This window comes from Oryzias latipes, chromosome 7 (genome assembly GCF_002234675.1).
Source record: "Oryzias latipes chromosome 7, ASM223467v1".
In the NCBI taxonomy this organism is placed as follows: Eukaryota; Metazoa; Chordata; class Actinopteri; order Beloniformes; family Adrianichthyidae; genus Oryzias; species Oryzias latipes.
This window is the reverse complement of record NC_019865.2, coordinates 4,361,737-4,376,991: the sequence shown is the minus strand read 5'-3', so window position 1 is coordinate 4,376,991 and position 15,255 is coordinate 4,361,737. Positions and strand designations below refer to the sequence as shown.

Genomic DNA, 15,255 nt, shown 5'->3' with positions numbered 1-15,255 from the left:
GAACAAAAAAAAACTTTAATAAGCTTTTGTTTTTCCAATGTTAGGTAAAAAAAATGCTGGAAATGGCAAGTTTTTGTTTTGAATTATTGTTAAATTAATGTGTAAAAATAGCAGTTTCAGGAAGCAGAAACTACAGAACTTTATGGTAGAAAAGCTTTTAGGCTGAACTTAATGAAAGTTTCACTGTAAGTCATGCAAACACAACAAGTGCGGTTATTATCCACATCTAAAAACAAACTGTTAAAGAAAGAATCTGGAGCAAACAGTGAAGTTTCTAATGAGGAGCTCAGGAGACGAAGTGTTCAGGTGATCTGTGGGAGGAGCCTGCGGCTCCACCTGCTCCTCCTCCGGGAGGGGCGCAGTCCGGTCCTTCCCTGTGTGGACGGACGGAGGGAGCTCAGTTTGCGCGCAGCTGCTGCGGGACGGGCCCCGCACACAGGAGGACAGCGAGAGACACCGGCAGTCCACGCGCGTGCGCTTGCGTGACCAAAGCAGAGGAGCGCCAAGCCCCCCTCCCTCCCGAGCAGGTGAGAAATGTTTCCATTAAAGCCTAAACGCACTGAAGTCAGGGAGTCTGCGGGGAGGCGGGACTCTGCGGGGAAATCTGCCAGTTTTTATCGCCTCGGAACTTTCAGTTTCCTTGGAGTTGTTGGTTCAAAACCCAGAGCAGTTCCTGAAATCTCAGTGTTTCTTCTTTTTGGAGCTGAACGTCACCTTATCTTTTTTCATTTTGTTCTGATTAATATTTAACAGACTTGCAGCTCATGGATGAGTGTGAGCGCTGAGTTTGCCCTGAAGTCACACAAACTGTAAGACACGCACAACTGAGAGCCAACTGCGCAGTTTCCTCTGCAAATGGGCTTTAAAGGCATTATTTTCAAGAAGAGCCTCCTCAGGAAACGCTGAGATACCTTTTCTAACTCGAAGTGATCCCACTAAAATCACAACTGTCTGATGTCTGTCTGTACAGCAGACATTCAAGTTAAAACATTATTTTGCTTTTGTTTTTTTTGCACTGCTATGTCTGACAGGACAAAAACTACACTCCTGGAGGATCTATGGGCATTTATTTTAACTTTTGGAAATGGATATCCTCCCACAAATTGGAAAAAAAGTACATTTTAATTTAATAATTGCTTCTCAAAAGCTCACGAGTTTCTAGTAAAATGTTATTATTAAAAAAGATCTTTAGGATGCAGCAGGCAGTTCTGGTCTCAGCTATTTACATAAAAAGCACTGTTGGGTCTTTTGCTAAACTCAAATAATGTAGTAATTTTTTTAATTAATTGGTTTCAGTCCTAGAAACAAAACAATAAACAACAAATAAATACTGTAAAACAGTTGTCTCTAAATGGAGAACACAATGAAAATTAAAAAAAGGGGTTTAACTGAAACAACTAATGAATGCTGACTTTAGAAAGATTAATGTTAATTGGCAGTTGCCAAACTTTACGCTTTAAAAGATAAATACTGACACACTCCATTTACAGCAGATCTAAACTCTTGTGTGGACCAAACAAGCAAACTCTTCCAGGTAAACTCTGATTCTTCAGCAACGTTCAGAATGAAAACAGATCAGAACTTTGACATTAACTTAAGATAGGAAGAAATGCTAACATTATGCATTGCTATTGGTTTCATTTGAACTTAGTTTTCTTGTTTTATTGAACTCTGTTTGGTGTCAGAAATTCTAAATAATTAAAATTAAGGCCTGTTTACGGTACACCAGCTGGGCGTTTCCGTGCCAACCATGGCTCCGCCCATATTATTATTTTCATTATTATTTTATCATCAATGCCCTCATCCCCGGCAGGGCTAACAAAAACAGCTGATATAATAGGGGGCGTGGTTTTCTTTTATTGGCTGCAAAAGGCGTCGTGGCTCACTTGCAACACCACTGTGCCATTCTGGAGTCCAGGGGGCGGGGCTTACTTATACTATGTGAGGTGGGGGCAGTGGCTAGTGCCATTGACGGCGCCAGATCAGTCGCATCTACTGTATGAGTTGCTCTTTTGGGTCAAATGCACTCTGGAACGGCCCAGCTGCTGTGCTGTGAGTGGACCCCGAAAGCATCACGGCATGTTTTAGGTGTCAATATTCTTAACAATAGTCTTTCCTCCCAATAGGATGTGAGAGGGTTCTGATGAGCATCTCAGTCGCTGCTTTCCTGAACTCTTTAGTCGAGCTCTGACTTAAAGTAAAATATCAGTGATCCCATACAGATCTGAAACAGAATGACTTACAAACCTATTAAGGTGTGAGTCACAATATTCTCAACCTGGTGCTTTGCTTTGATGACGTGGAGTTTGGTTGAGTTTGTTGTGTGTTTGGAGGTTCTGGATCAGGTCAAGCGTCCACGCTCATATTAGTACAGCCTGGAGAGTCAGGGGGGTCAGAATGAACATAGCAGTGCATCCCTGAGCTTTAAAGTCTCACTCGGATCATCTTTTGATAGAATGTCAAAGCGTTCTGGGTAGTCTTTTAGCCATGATTATGATGTTTTTAGCCAAAAACCTGTCATTTTGCAGTTGTTTATTGTTTTGGATGGGACTGTTGATGTAGAGCAACCCCGCGCCCCTTTCCCCTCTATCTTGCTGAGAGCTCAGAGCAGGGAGCTTGTGGCCCGCCCAGCGTGTTTTCTACATCGCATTTACGCTTTTTTTTTCAAACTTCAGTTTTTCGTCTGCCCCGGATTCACCACAGTTTGAATTAAGAAATACTCAGAAATGCCATTTTGAGCCTAATTTTCTTTATATACGTCCTCCATGACCAGAAAAATGCCACATCAAAACATCGAAAACACGAACCTGATTAGAGCTGCACCATATGAGGAAAACGTGCGATATTAGTGATTAATATTGCGATGACTATATAACTTGCGATATATGAACAAATAGCAAACAACCAAAAACATCATTTCATTTCATTGCAACAACGTAAAGGCATCCATCTGATTGGCCAAATGGATAAATGTATTTATTTGATTCGTTAAATACTTCAAGCTGCCGTAAGATTGTTTTGGCACATTTAAAGTAAGCATTTATTGCAAATTTTGCCGTCTTTTGCTATATGCATATTGCACAGCTTGTTATAGTGATAACGATAAATTTGGGATTTATTGTCCAGGCCTAAACCTGAGACTATTAGTCACTCTACTGCTCATTAGTTTATGTCCCTCGGTAATTTATGTCACATTTTGTGTCACATTTTCTCCCACGTCTGCTTTTTCTTGGATGCTTTTGACTCTGCACAGGCTGCATGGTCTTTTTGCTGCAGCATCTCTTTGTGAGTCAATGGGGGGAAACTTGGACTAGGACAGATCAAGTTTACACAATTTTCTGTTTGTCTGGAGAATTTTGAAAATATTTAGCACCTATGGCTACTGCACAGTTGAATAAATACTGAAAGACCGAGCCTCTGTTCAGACACAATTTCATAGTTTTGTAAACTCTTTGCTCAAAGAAACCTGCACGAACCTGAATTATGACACAGGTGTAAAGGTTATTCTGCGTGTTTTTCTCAAAAAATGTCATGGTCCATGTGCAACATGTTGGGTCAGCTACAGTAAAAGAGCCAAAACTGACTCCTAGAGTTCAATCAAGAGAAATTCATTTTCAGAAACGGCGTCACTCAATTAATTTTTTTACAAACAAGCATGCTATAAACACTGAAGAAACAAAAATCAATCAAACACAGGTGCAAAGCAATCAAAGAGGGCAATCTAAAACTCAGCAAAGACCGAGCTCCTTCAAAATAAGACGAGGAAAAAACTGAAGCTTTGAATCCTGAAAGACAAATATTAATATTAAACTATAGAGGGAAGTACTTTAAGAAAAAACAGGAATGTTCTCTTCTTTAGGAGTCACACCCCTATAGATCTATGGCAGGAATGCGGATTTATAGATCTTAGTTTTTAAACTGAGATCAAACTGTACCTGTAGATCTTTAAACCAGACTGTGGCTTTAGCTGCAGCTCTGGATGCTTGACCTCTGACCTTATCCACACGAGTAAAGATTTAGCGCCACCTCTCAGCTCTGGGCTCTCTGCCTTTCCAGTCCAAACACGAACGCGGTTCTCTGAATGAAGTCACTTTATTGCCTCGTCGGCGGCTACTGTTTGTTCATGTTGTTGCAGCACCCTTTTCCAGCTGTGCGCAGGTGTGTCCCGCTGATTAATCTGGGATGAATCAGCTCAAATCTCAGACAGAGCAGCTAATTGGGCCTTGATCCGATGCTCTGAGTCGTTTCAGTTTGTATTAGAGGGCATAATTCAGAGGCGGCTGTCTGCGAGTGAGTTGTGAAACTGGAAACGGTGGAGGAATGGCAGTAAATTTGTTTCCAAACTTTCTGGGCCGATGGCAGTGAGAGTCAGCTGTGTGCCTCCCACAGAGAGATGCTGCATTCCTTTAATGGAACATTTTCTTGTTCTTTAATCCTTCATTTTCTGCAGCAGAAATAAAGTCACTGTCCCAGCGGCATTATGGGATTTCCTCAGGCTCCAGGGACGATGATCTGCTGGTGTGTGTGGAGGATTAGGAAGACGTCTGTTGGGAAGTCTTTTCCTTGTCGGCACTGTGGTTAAATCAAATCCTTTTATCTGGACAGGTTGTCTTTGGGTGGTCGGCCTCTCTTCTTCTTCTCCCTTTTTTCCTGAAACATCAAAGGTGAACTGATTGAGATAAAGACATCAGGTTTTCATTTTCAAACTTTGGTGCTATTCTGTGTTCTGTTCCTTAGGATTGTGGATGTGAAGCAGCTTTTTCCCCGAGGATAAAGGGTGAAGTGATGTGATTGATAGTGTAGGAGTTGCCCATCGGTTTAAATAGACTTTTTGTGAATCCGTTGGTCAGAGGTTTAAATACCAGGCTAGATGGCCATTGATTACTTGGGCAATAATCAACCCCACCCACATTGCCTGGGAGGATTGACTGTGGAAGTGACATTTCTGTGTTTTATTTCCTTTTTCCCCCTGTTGTGAAAAAAAAAACCCTATGTGCTCCAAACACTGCTCTTGAATTGTTACAGTTCAATTTACAACTCAGTGGCCTTGTGGTGGAGTGTCTGCCCTGAGACTGGAAGGTTGAAAGTTCAAATCTGGGCTGAGTCGTGTCAAAAATGGGATCCAATGCCTCCCAGCTTGACATTTAGCATTAAGGTGTTGGATTTGGGGGCTAAAACCACCAAATGGTTGTGTCTGCAGCTCAAAAACAAATTCCACACACCTAGGTGTGTGACAACTAATGAGACTTTAATTTAACAGGCTTTTTACACCACATCTTTTTATTAGTATTTTGCATAAAAATGGGGTTAAAATACAGATTTAGGAAAGTGCAGACAATTTAGAACATAACCCCCCCCTCCCCCCCACTGCAGTGCTCTTTCAAACTGCATATTCATATTATAAGATATGCATTATGACCACATTTCAGTGAGTTGCTGTGTCTCATCGTTGTGGTGTTATGACATTGTTTTTAAAAGAAAACTGTAAGGGAAACTACAAGGTAGCGTTTAGGATGACATCACAGCAGCACCTGTTGGATGTGGTCACATCACGCGACACAGTAAAGCACGTAAGAAGTGTTAATTCAGCGGTGTTTAAATAAACATTCTAACAAATAACCAGCTGGTCCCTTTTTTCTGTTTGATAAGACGACAATCATTGCTTTTACGTTTGTCCGCGTCTCGTCTGATCCTTCATTTCTACTCTGTTCACGTCGGCTACGGTGACCCTTTTGGGACAAATGTTCCGCTCCGAGGACGGATTGTTTTCAGACGGAGGAATCTCAGAGCGAACCGAAGCCCAATTGGAAACGAGCGGAGACTACCTTCAAAGATGTGTCAGAGAGCGGCTCCTGGACCCGGACCAGGGTCCGCTTGGGTGTATTCAGACTGAAAATTTGTTCTGGATTATCGACTGAAAACAAACTCTGGGTCACTTAAAGTGAACCAAATGTGTCCAGTCTGAATACACTCTTAGAGTCCTCCTTTTCTTCTATAAAAGGAAGAGACAGTTCAGTGTAACCTGCAGTCGCTGTTGAACACTTATGTTACTCATTATGTTAATTTAACAGAAAAAAAATACGGGCGGTAAAAGATCCACTGCTTTATAGAAATCTTTTCATACATTTTTTTAAAAATGATCTAACGACTCTTTGTTTCCAAGCTTCACCAAAAGTCCATCAGTTGAAGAGCTCAGGCTCAAGAGCACTTCAAAAGTTTTTTTTCCCCCCTTTCATTCTAATATCAAGACCAGTAATGCACTTGTGAGCAGCTGCAGAAGCAAGGACACGATCTCTGTGTGAGAGGAGCCCAGGTTCGTTGTCAGACCCAGCGGCAGCTCGGTCTGATGGGATCTGAATGTTTGGTCTGCGAACTCTCAGACACACAAACCAAACCAGGCTTAGTGTGACGGTGAACAATATCAGTGAGTCTGGTTTGTTTGGGCTAGGGCCTTCAGATAGCTTTGCTTTGCCCATCTGTTATGTGGGAGTTATAGTGGTGGCATTCAGCTTTTTGCTGATTTCCATTCATCTTCTGACAGATATTGTGTGTCTGTGTGCGTGTAGAGGTGTGTGCGTGTTTAACCTGGATCTTTGACTGAACTTGAAATTGAAGTTTGTCACTTTAGAAAAAAAACACATTTTTATTTCCATTTAACTCATAGTAAAATAAAAACAGAGACATGACCCTCAAACAGTTTAGAGTCACCTTGACGTTTTTAGTCTTCCATGGAAATGCAGGTACCAAGGTTATTTCTAACGAGGTTGGAAGTGGTGTTATTAGAAACTAAATGAGTTCTTTGAACTCTCCTACCTGACATAAAAAAGAAATCTTTACAGCAGGTAAATTCTGTTCAATTTGTATAAACAAGCAATTCTAATGGTCCCAGTATCCGCCCAAAGAAGGCCATAGTTCTTCACATTTCTCTTGTTACTACAAACAACTGTCATAAAAAATAAAGGGTTTTCTAATTATAATCTTATTTTAGTCATTTGAATTAGCAGTGAAACATGGAGGATGATAGAGATACATCTGTATGTAAAACCTGAATAGTTTTAAAGTGGACGTAATACCTTCATAGAATAGAATATCTTTATTTGAATAGCACTTTTCCCAGAAAGAACCACAAAGTGCTTTACAAAAGGAGCATAAAATCCAATCAAAACACAGAGAGTTAATAAAATACAATAATAATAATACAACTAAACACAGTAAAGGTTGTAAAGCAAGGACTAAAACCAACTCAAAGCTCTCCTGAAAAGAAAAAAAACATCTTTAACCTGAGATTTAAAATACTCAGCTGAGTCAATTTAAAGGAGCGACAATGGGAGACGAGGAGCAACGGCTTGAAATGAGAGATCTCCTCTAGTCTTAAAGCGGGTTTTTGGAACGTTTAAAAGATTTTGGTTAGAAGGCCTCAAGGATCGGGCCAACGAGTATGGGGTTAAAAGGTCAGATATGGACGTCGGAACTTGGCCATGCAAGGCTCCAAAAACTAAAAGTAGAATTTTAAAATCAATTTGAAACTTGAAAGTTAACCAATGCAAAGCCGACAACAGAGGAGTGATGGTATTTCATGTCATGAAATAAAATTTTTGTGCGTTTGTGTGTGACCCCAAACTTTTCAGAGGTTGTGCGCCTAGATGGGACATGATGAGAGCAGAGTACAGCTCCTGACCAGGACAAAGCCCTGCAGTCTAAGCCCACAGCAGCATAACTAAAGGAATGGGTCGGCATTTGCTGCGTCAGCCGTGAGCTTTCCCAGAAAGGAACGTCTGCTTTCATAGATGGAATCTGCTTCCTGAACCAAAGCACTGATAGAGAAGAAGACGCTTCTTCCCAATCTAACTTTGTTAGGTCGGGACCCTAGCTTATTTCATTTAATTTATGGAAAAAGCCCAGCTTTACAAATTAAGTCAACTCAGCGGGCTGTAAAGGATAACTTCAATAAAAGAAAACATTTAAATTACAACAAGTTATTTAGAAAAGGAAGGTCTGCAAGAAATGAGAGCAAATGCACTATGAGACCTTTGGCACCTGAAAGAACTTTCAGAGTCTTATGAACAAATGAGAGAATTAATAGTCTGTGGAATTTGAAAATGTGGAAAAAATGTGGAAAAACCTGCCTGCAAATAGTTTTTTTTAAATGCTGCAGTTCTCTTTGAGTCCGTGTTTCTGATTTTAGCAGGACAAACTAAAAGACAACAGTCCAAGAAGCTTTTTTGATCACAAATGTGATCGAGATCCCATCAGCTGTGATCGGGACCGGCGGGTCCAGCGGCCTCCGCTCTGCTTCCTGTGTGACACTGGGCCTGTCGATGCCCCACTTTTGTAGATGTCAAAGGTCAGCTCAGTGAGCTGCATGTGAAGGCGGCTTTGTTCTCTAATGCAGTTTTTTTTTTAAAAAGATGTCTAGCCTTCATCACACACATGCATGCACATGACCCACGCCCCCAGACGCAACACCCCCCCTTCTTTAAATCTCATAATGGACACCAAACCATCAGGCTTCTGGTTAAAGTACATCAGATCATGCACAGCTAACACAATACATCTAAAAAATACACATTTAGTATGCAAAGTAAAAAAAATAGATTTTCTTCAATGCGGGGCTGAAGGAGCAAGAACCATGGTCTTCAGGACTCCAGTTTGGAGATCCATGAAGACCTGCTCGGTTCTTCTCAGTGCTGCTCTACTGCAGCGGATTGTAAGTAGCCCTGAATGCAAGAAAACAAATCTCTCCCTTCTTCTTGCAGTAGAAACCAGGTTTGAATGTTATGAATGAAAAATATTTGCTAATCTCAAAGAAGTTAAGCCGCGTGTGACAGAAACCAGGAAAAGCAAGTTAGATAGTTCAAGAAAATGGACAAAAACTAAAAAAGAATGAAAGAAATATAGAATAATAAATACAAAGAAAACTGCAAAAACTGCAGTTGTCTCACCAAACTTCCAAAGAATTAGAGAACCTTAAGAAATCTGTCCAGATGCTAGAATCCATCACCAAAATAAGTGTTTGCTTTGGATGCTTACGACCTTTGGGCTGTTGAGCAGAACTCATGAGGGAACTGCTAGAATCTGAAAACAAGTTAGCTCTCAGGCTGAACATAAAGGAGGATGTTTGAGTTGTTGGTTCATAGGGACAATGATGATAATGGTGTGTAGAGTGACAGAACAACCCAGCATACCAGGAAGTGAGGTAGATCTTCCTCCACCAAAGCTCTACCTATTATTTAAGTTGTTTTTAATTTAGTCATTGTGTCTCACAGAAATGTTCACAAATTTCTTTTTTTTTATGGTGTAGTTAAATCTGATTAGATTTGAAATAAAACACATTTACTCTGACTTTTGGTAATGCAACCCCTACCATTGTGTCGAAACGGATTGATTAAAGAGATTTTTAGTGTAGTGTCTTTTTGGTGGTTAGTTTTTTAAGAATTAGAAGCTCTGGTTTGTCAACCTGCTGCTCTTCGTAGAAAAGTTTTGCTGTGATTCTTCAGAGTTGGAGTGGAGCCTTCAGGAGCAGATCAGAGGCAGGTGGAGGGAAACCTCAACTATTGTGTTCCCAGCAAGCTTAAACATGACAAGAGCAAACACAAGATCTATGGAAGCAACCAGAACCAGATCCAGCTTTGATACGTTTGTGATCATATGGGGTGGGGGGCAGCGACCTAGTTAAGCCTGAAAAGCTGACAACACTCTTTGGCTTCCTCCTTGTATTTCTTTTTTTTTTAATCATGACATTTCTCCTCTTTTTTTTATCCTCCTCTTCCTCATTTCTCTCTTTTGGCGCCTCTTCGGTCCTCCTCGCCCCTCAGTGTCCAGAAGAAAGGGGTGGTGCATTCCAAAAGCCTGGAGACCGTTCCTCCTCTTTCAGACAGCGGCCCACAGAGTGACAGAGGAAATTAGAATAAGAATGGCTGCCCATTCACCCCCAGTGCCCCAGCGACGAGCTGGAGGGAGCGAGGGAGGCCGAAAAGAGGGAGGAGAGGAACGAAGGGGGTCCCGTACAAACCGTGTTCCCATTGGCCGCTGGCGTTCCCTCTGTTTTTTTACCACTGCCCTCAGTTATGCTTACCAGTTTGTTTTACACATGCACTCCACACATGTGCATGCACGCGTAAATGTACACGCTGGGCTCCAGAGCTGACCCACGTCCACTAAGATACAGGACTCTGTGACCCAGGACTCAGTGAGTACGACTGCATCGTTCTAAAACTCAGCTTTATTTGACTCAAACCTTATTTTAAGTCCATTTCTGCTGCTTTAAATTTCAGATTGTAGTAGGTTTGTTTTTTCCATGACTGCTTCTTTCCATGGAGTGTATGTATACATGTTCAGATTTGCTTTAGTCAGTGTCATGACACTTAAAAACATGTTTCTAACACCTGTAGCTCTCACAGGTAAAGAAAAAAAAAGGGTTCATATTTCCTGGTTTGTGCAGTGAGAGGAATTCAAAGCTGCAGAGCTTCTGACACTTTTCTTTAGTCCAGCTGTCATCTGAGAGTCTACAACAGAACATTGTGTCACCTTTTGCATGCTCAGTATGACTCTCTAGTGCAGGGGTGTCAGACTCATTTTCACCAAGGGCCACATCAGCATAAAGCTGTCCTCAAAGGGCCAGATATAACTTTTACATGTAACTAAATGCAATGAAAAATAGATGTAACCACTCCTTAATGTTAAATAACTCATTCATTCATTTCTTATAACTTTTTAAAGTGACAATTCCAGTTGCATAGAAAACACGTTTGCTTGTTACCTTAGCATGAATCCTTTTAGATTTTGTCCGCTTATTAAAACCCACAATCAAACTGTCCAAGTGAATAAAGAAAAACAACAAAAAACTGAGCTAGAAAGAACACGTATCACATGTGTTACATTTTACAAAAAAAAAAAATTGCATCCAGCTGATGGTTTGATGACAACCATTTCTCTGCATTCTCACATAAGACCTGCAAACACTGAATAATTAAAACTGCAGCTACACATAAATAATATGTAATCAACAACAAAATGTTTTTTTTTAAATATTTTAAAAACATTTATGCTTTCGCGGGCCACATAAAGTGACACGGCGGGCCACATTTGGCCCCGGGCCTTGAGTTTGACACCTGTGCTCTAGTGTGATCTGTTAGTCACTTAAAGACCCACTCTGATCATCTTGTAATATATTTTGTTTATGGTTATGCAATTTCTAGCCAAAATCAAAAAACCTGTGTCGTGTTCTAGGACATAGTTTCTGCAGAGCGGCAGGACTTCATCAAAAATTCTCCTCTGAGTTGTGGTGCAAAGCAACCCCGCCCCCTTTTTTCCCCTCCCCATAGGTGAGAGGTCGGAGCAGAGAGCTTTTGGCTCGCCCGGCGAAATGTTCTATGTGACAAAAACGCTCTTTTTCAAACGGGTTATCACCTGAAACACGATTTGAATTAAAAAAAATCAGAAATGCAGTTTAAAGCTCAGATTTTTAATACATGTCCTCCATCATCAGAAAAATGCCACAGGAACATGTTAAAAACAAAATTCTTAGTGGGTCTTTAAGCTGTTGTTTTGTAAAAAAGGTAATCTGAAATAATCAAATTAGAACAGTTGTAATTACTGTAAGAAAGTTTGTTGTGAGGTTTTTTGCTTTTGTGTACTTAAAGATATTTAAACATAACGATGCAGCCAATTGACCATTAAATCTGCATTTATTTATGGAATTGTTGGTAAAACCTGGAGCTTTTTCTGTCAGTAAAAAGTCAATATTAGAAAACTTCCACCCACTTCCATACAGCTTCTAGCCCTCCAAAAAAAACCAGGGATGTGCTGCTGTTTGATGACCGGACGCTCACTGATGAACCAAAGCGAGAACAATCTGTTTTGTCCAATGATCTAAATAAAAAAAAACCTTTTTTGGGATGAAACCGGTTGTTTAAAAAAGAAGTGTGCACCCATGGAGCTCGAGCAGGACGGTCAGCAGTCATGCTTTGTTCATGCATGTGGCCCCCTGGATTAGCGAGCACAGTTTAGAATTTCTTTCAAAAATGAAGGCCTTGAAGTCATCTAGTAGGGAAACAAAGCACCTCCTCTCCTGGATTTAGGATTTATTTAAACGGCTAACAAATCCTCGGTTGGGACGGGTCTTTAAAAGGTTTCAGTTTACTCTGCTCAGCGTTTCCTCTCCTGCCAGTGTACACATAATTATATTGTCAGCTCTGCATCCATTGTTTTTGAAACAAGAGGGATTTTCAAAGATGGAGAGCCGCTGCCTGAGACTTTCCTTTTTTATGCTTTTTTTCATGACAAACTGTTTTTTTGACTAAAAGGGAAAACTCTTGAGATTTTAGGCTCATGCTGTGGTGGGAAGTCAGCTCTAAAAGCAAGTGGCTGACTGAAGCAGCTGTGAATAAACTAACTCTCTGAAATTGTATTGCAGCCTGGTGGTCTCCTGTTCCATGACCATCATGATCCCAACGCTAAGCCTCCTCATATTTGGTGAGTGGACCCTTTCCTCTACACTTTATGCCTCGGCAACAGCTCCTTCTTCAAGAGTACGGCACAAAGGATCATATGCTAGATTCCTATGGTACAAATGCTCTGACTCCTTCAAAAAGCAGCATTTGCTTGTAATAAGATGAAGACCAACCAGAGGCACAGGAAGAGTCATTCAAGTCATAAAACCTTTTTAGAGAAGATTTTATCCTGGAGATTTTAAGTGAAGTGCTTTTTGCAAACCTTGGTTTTGAAAGGATTGGGAAAAGGTGATCTGTAAACCTGTTTAACTCTTTCAAAGATCTCCCTTTGGCTCATCTTTGTAATTTTTCCTTTATCCAAAACAATTTATAACTCCAAACGTTGAAAGGCAGTAAACACATGCATCAGTTTATAAAAAAAAACAAGAACAAGCTGAGCTTGAAAGAAAATGAGAATTATCTGCTCTTTGTTTTCCATTGAAGGTTTATGTTAAGGCTGTGTCTCACAGCCACTATTTACATTTAGCACATTTTCCACGTATGAAATTTCTGTCTTCAGTACATGTGTGATGTACGTAATTCATAATTGTTTTGACATTCAACGATACGCACATATGTCCTTCGAAGGTTTTGGCCGACGGGTCTTTACGGGAATTCGTTTTTGAGCTGTTCAAAATATTTGGTCTGTTGAGAATTACGCCATTTCCACCTATTTTACGTGTTTTATACGCAAATCATACGCAATTGTGCGTGATTTTTGTGAGAAAATTGTGGCTTTCCACGATCGTTTCCCGAATGTCTAACAGACTTTTCTTTTTTTTTGTTGTTTTAATATTAATTTTCATTTAAGTGAGACAACAGAAAAACAAAAGAACAACAAACAAACGAAAATACACTAGAAAAACAGATCTGACACGCACAGACAACTACCAATACTAACACACAAAAGCAGGAGATAGGGCTAGGGCTACATTATTAGAGAATCATATAGGTAGACAGGAAAGGCTCGAGACATATATAACTATGCATTCATTATATTCTTCATACTGGAAAAATCAATAGCATTATTTCAAAAATAAATAAATAAAACAAACAAACTTGAGAGTAATTACCCATAACCATAAGACGCCTGCAAATGAAATGAATAGGGTATTATAAAGAGAAAAATGCAGGGACACAACACCCCAGAGAGTCCAAGATAGTCACATATTTGATTCTCAGATCTTTCTAACATGTCTAACAGACTTTTCAGGCATGTACCACCGATGTATGCCTTTTATAACGCATATACGGCGCACATATCACGTCATAATTACATAACTGAGGCATAAATCACTAATGAATTCCAAATAAACAGCTCAATATACATTTCGGTTCATGTCCTACAATAATTTACGTGTTCTATGCGGGGTTTACTCGTCTTTCTCCCCTGATATTAACATGGTTCATTCGCGATACATCTGTGATTTTTTTAAGAAAAGACCACAACTTTTCTCACATTTTCCATGTATATTCACGTATGACCAATTATCACACGTACAATATGCGCTAAATGAGCGTAGTGGCTTGTGACAGGGCATAACCGTGTAGCCTCCAGCAATGCGAATTTGTCCTCTAAAGCACTTCTCTAAACCAATCAAATCTTTCTAACTCCTTTTGGTATCTACAGAGGACATTTGAAGCTTTTCATCTATACCAAATGTGAAGGGGTGGGCCTCTGGGAATTGTAGTTGTTGGTAGATTGAAAAAATATTTTGACTGGACACTCTTTTAATTAGACGATTACAAAGCTTGAATTGTCCAATCAGAAAACCAAATCTGAAGACTATCAAGATGCTTTGAGAATCAGGACAAAATCTAAAATCATGTATGAACTTGAACCTCTGTGAATGGAGATGGAGAGGATTTAAAAATTAACGAATCCAAAAATATCTTGTGATTCTTAATTTTTGGGTTTTTAGCTTCATGAATTTGCTTAATTTCTGGTTTCTTCACCATCAAGCCTCACTAGTTCACTGTACAGTGCTTCATTTAAAGTTCAAACCTTGCAAATGAAAAATGAAAAACAGACATTTTCATAAAATTGTGTAACTAAGTTTCTCCTCCTGTAGTGTTGCTGTACTTTCATGTGGAAGCGGTGATATTCCACAAGAATTGACATTTACTAGAACAGTGTACCTGGGCAAGTCCTTTTAGGTCTAAATATTGGTACGCATTTTTAGTTCTGAATCTTTATTTTTTTTTATCCTCATAAAACAAGGAGTAAATTCTTAGAAGTTCCATCCTGAGTGCTTGCACTAAAATGCTTTTTTCTGGTTGTTTTTTCCTCTCAAGGTACATTGAGGGCTTTTGTTTTATGCTGACATTCTTTACATTTCATGTTAAAAGCTTTCAGTTGAAGATTTTTCCTGGAAAAGCAGAACAACCAGGGCAGTAAAACCATTAGAGTGCAGGTGGACCTTGAGACACTACTTTAAAAAAATAAAAAGGAAAGCGTAGATGAAGGTTGGAGACCAACCATTGAGAACAAAGAGACACTTTGAGCATCAAAATGGTTGTGCGTCATAAATACTACCATCATATTATGATCACATTATAATCGCATTAAGCCTAAAGTACCAGTTAACTGCAGGAAAGCCTCTGATTATCCATTTTCATCCAGTGTGATGGTCTTTATGGCTACATGCCTGCTTTCTTGCAGCAATATGCAAACACCCAACAATTGTGGAAACCATAATTTTTTAACTAAAAATTGGGACACAGGTTTTTAAGAGCAAACTTTTCCTTCTAGACATCTTTCATT

At 39.9% G+C, this 15,255-nt stretch overlaps 1 protein-coding gene across 2 annotated transcripts in view; it reads left to right on the top strand.

The window, feature by feature from the left end:
- The first annotated feature begins 382 nt into the window (after positions 1–382).
- Positions 383–15,255, top strand: part of LOC101158765 (laminin subunit beta-2) — a 57,519-nt gene continuing 42,646 nt past the window's right edge. Inside the window, exons 1-2 of one of the 2 annotated variants that reach the window (XM_011476771.3) lie at positions 383–527; positions 12,416–12,474. In XM_011476771.3, the coding sequence (XP_011475073.1) occupies positions 12,435–12,474 (40 nt within the window). In that variant the 5' untranslated portion in view covers positions 383–527; positions 12,416–12,434. Of the gene's footprint in view, positions 528–10,063; positions 10,190–12,415; positions 12,475–15,255 lie in introns of those variants that run through there. The other variant, XM_011476772.3, reaches the window with a different exon arrangement.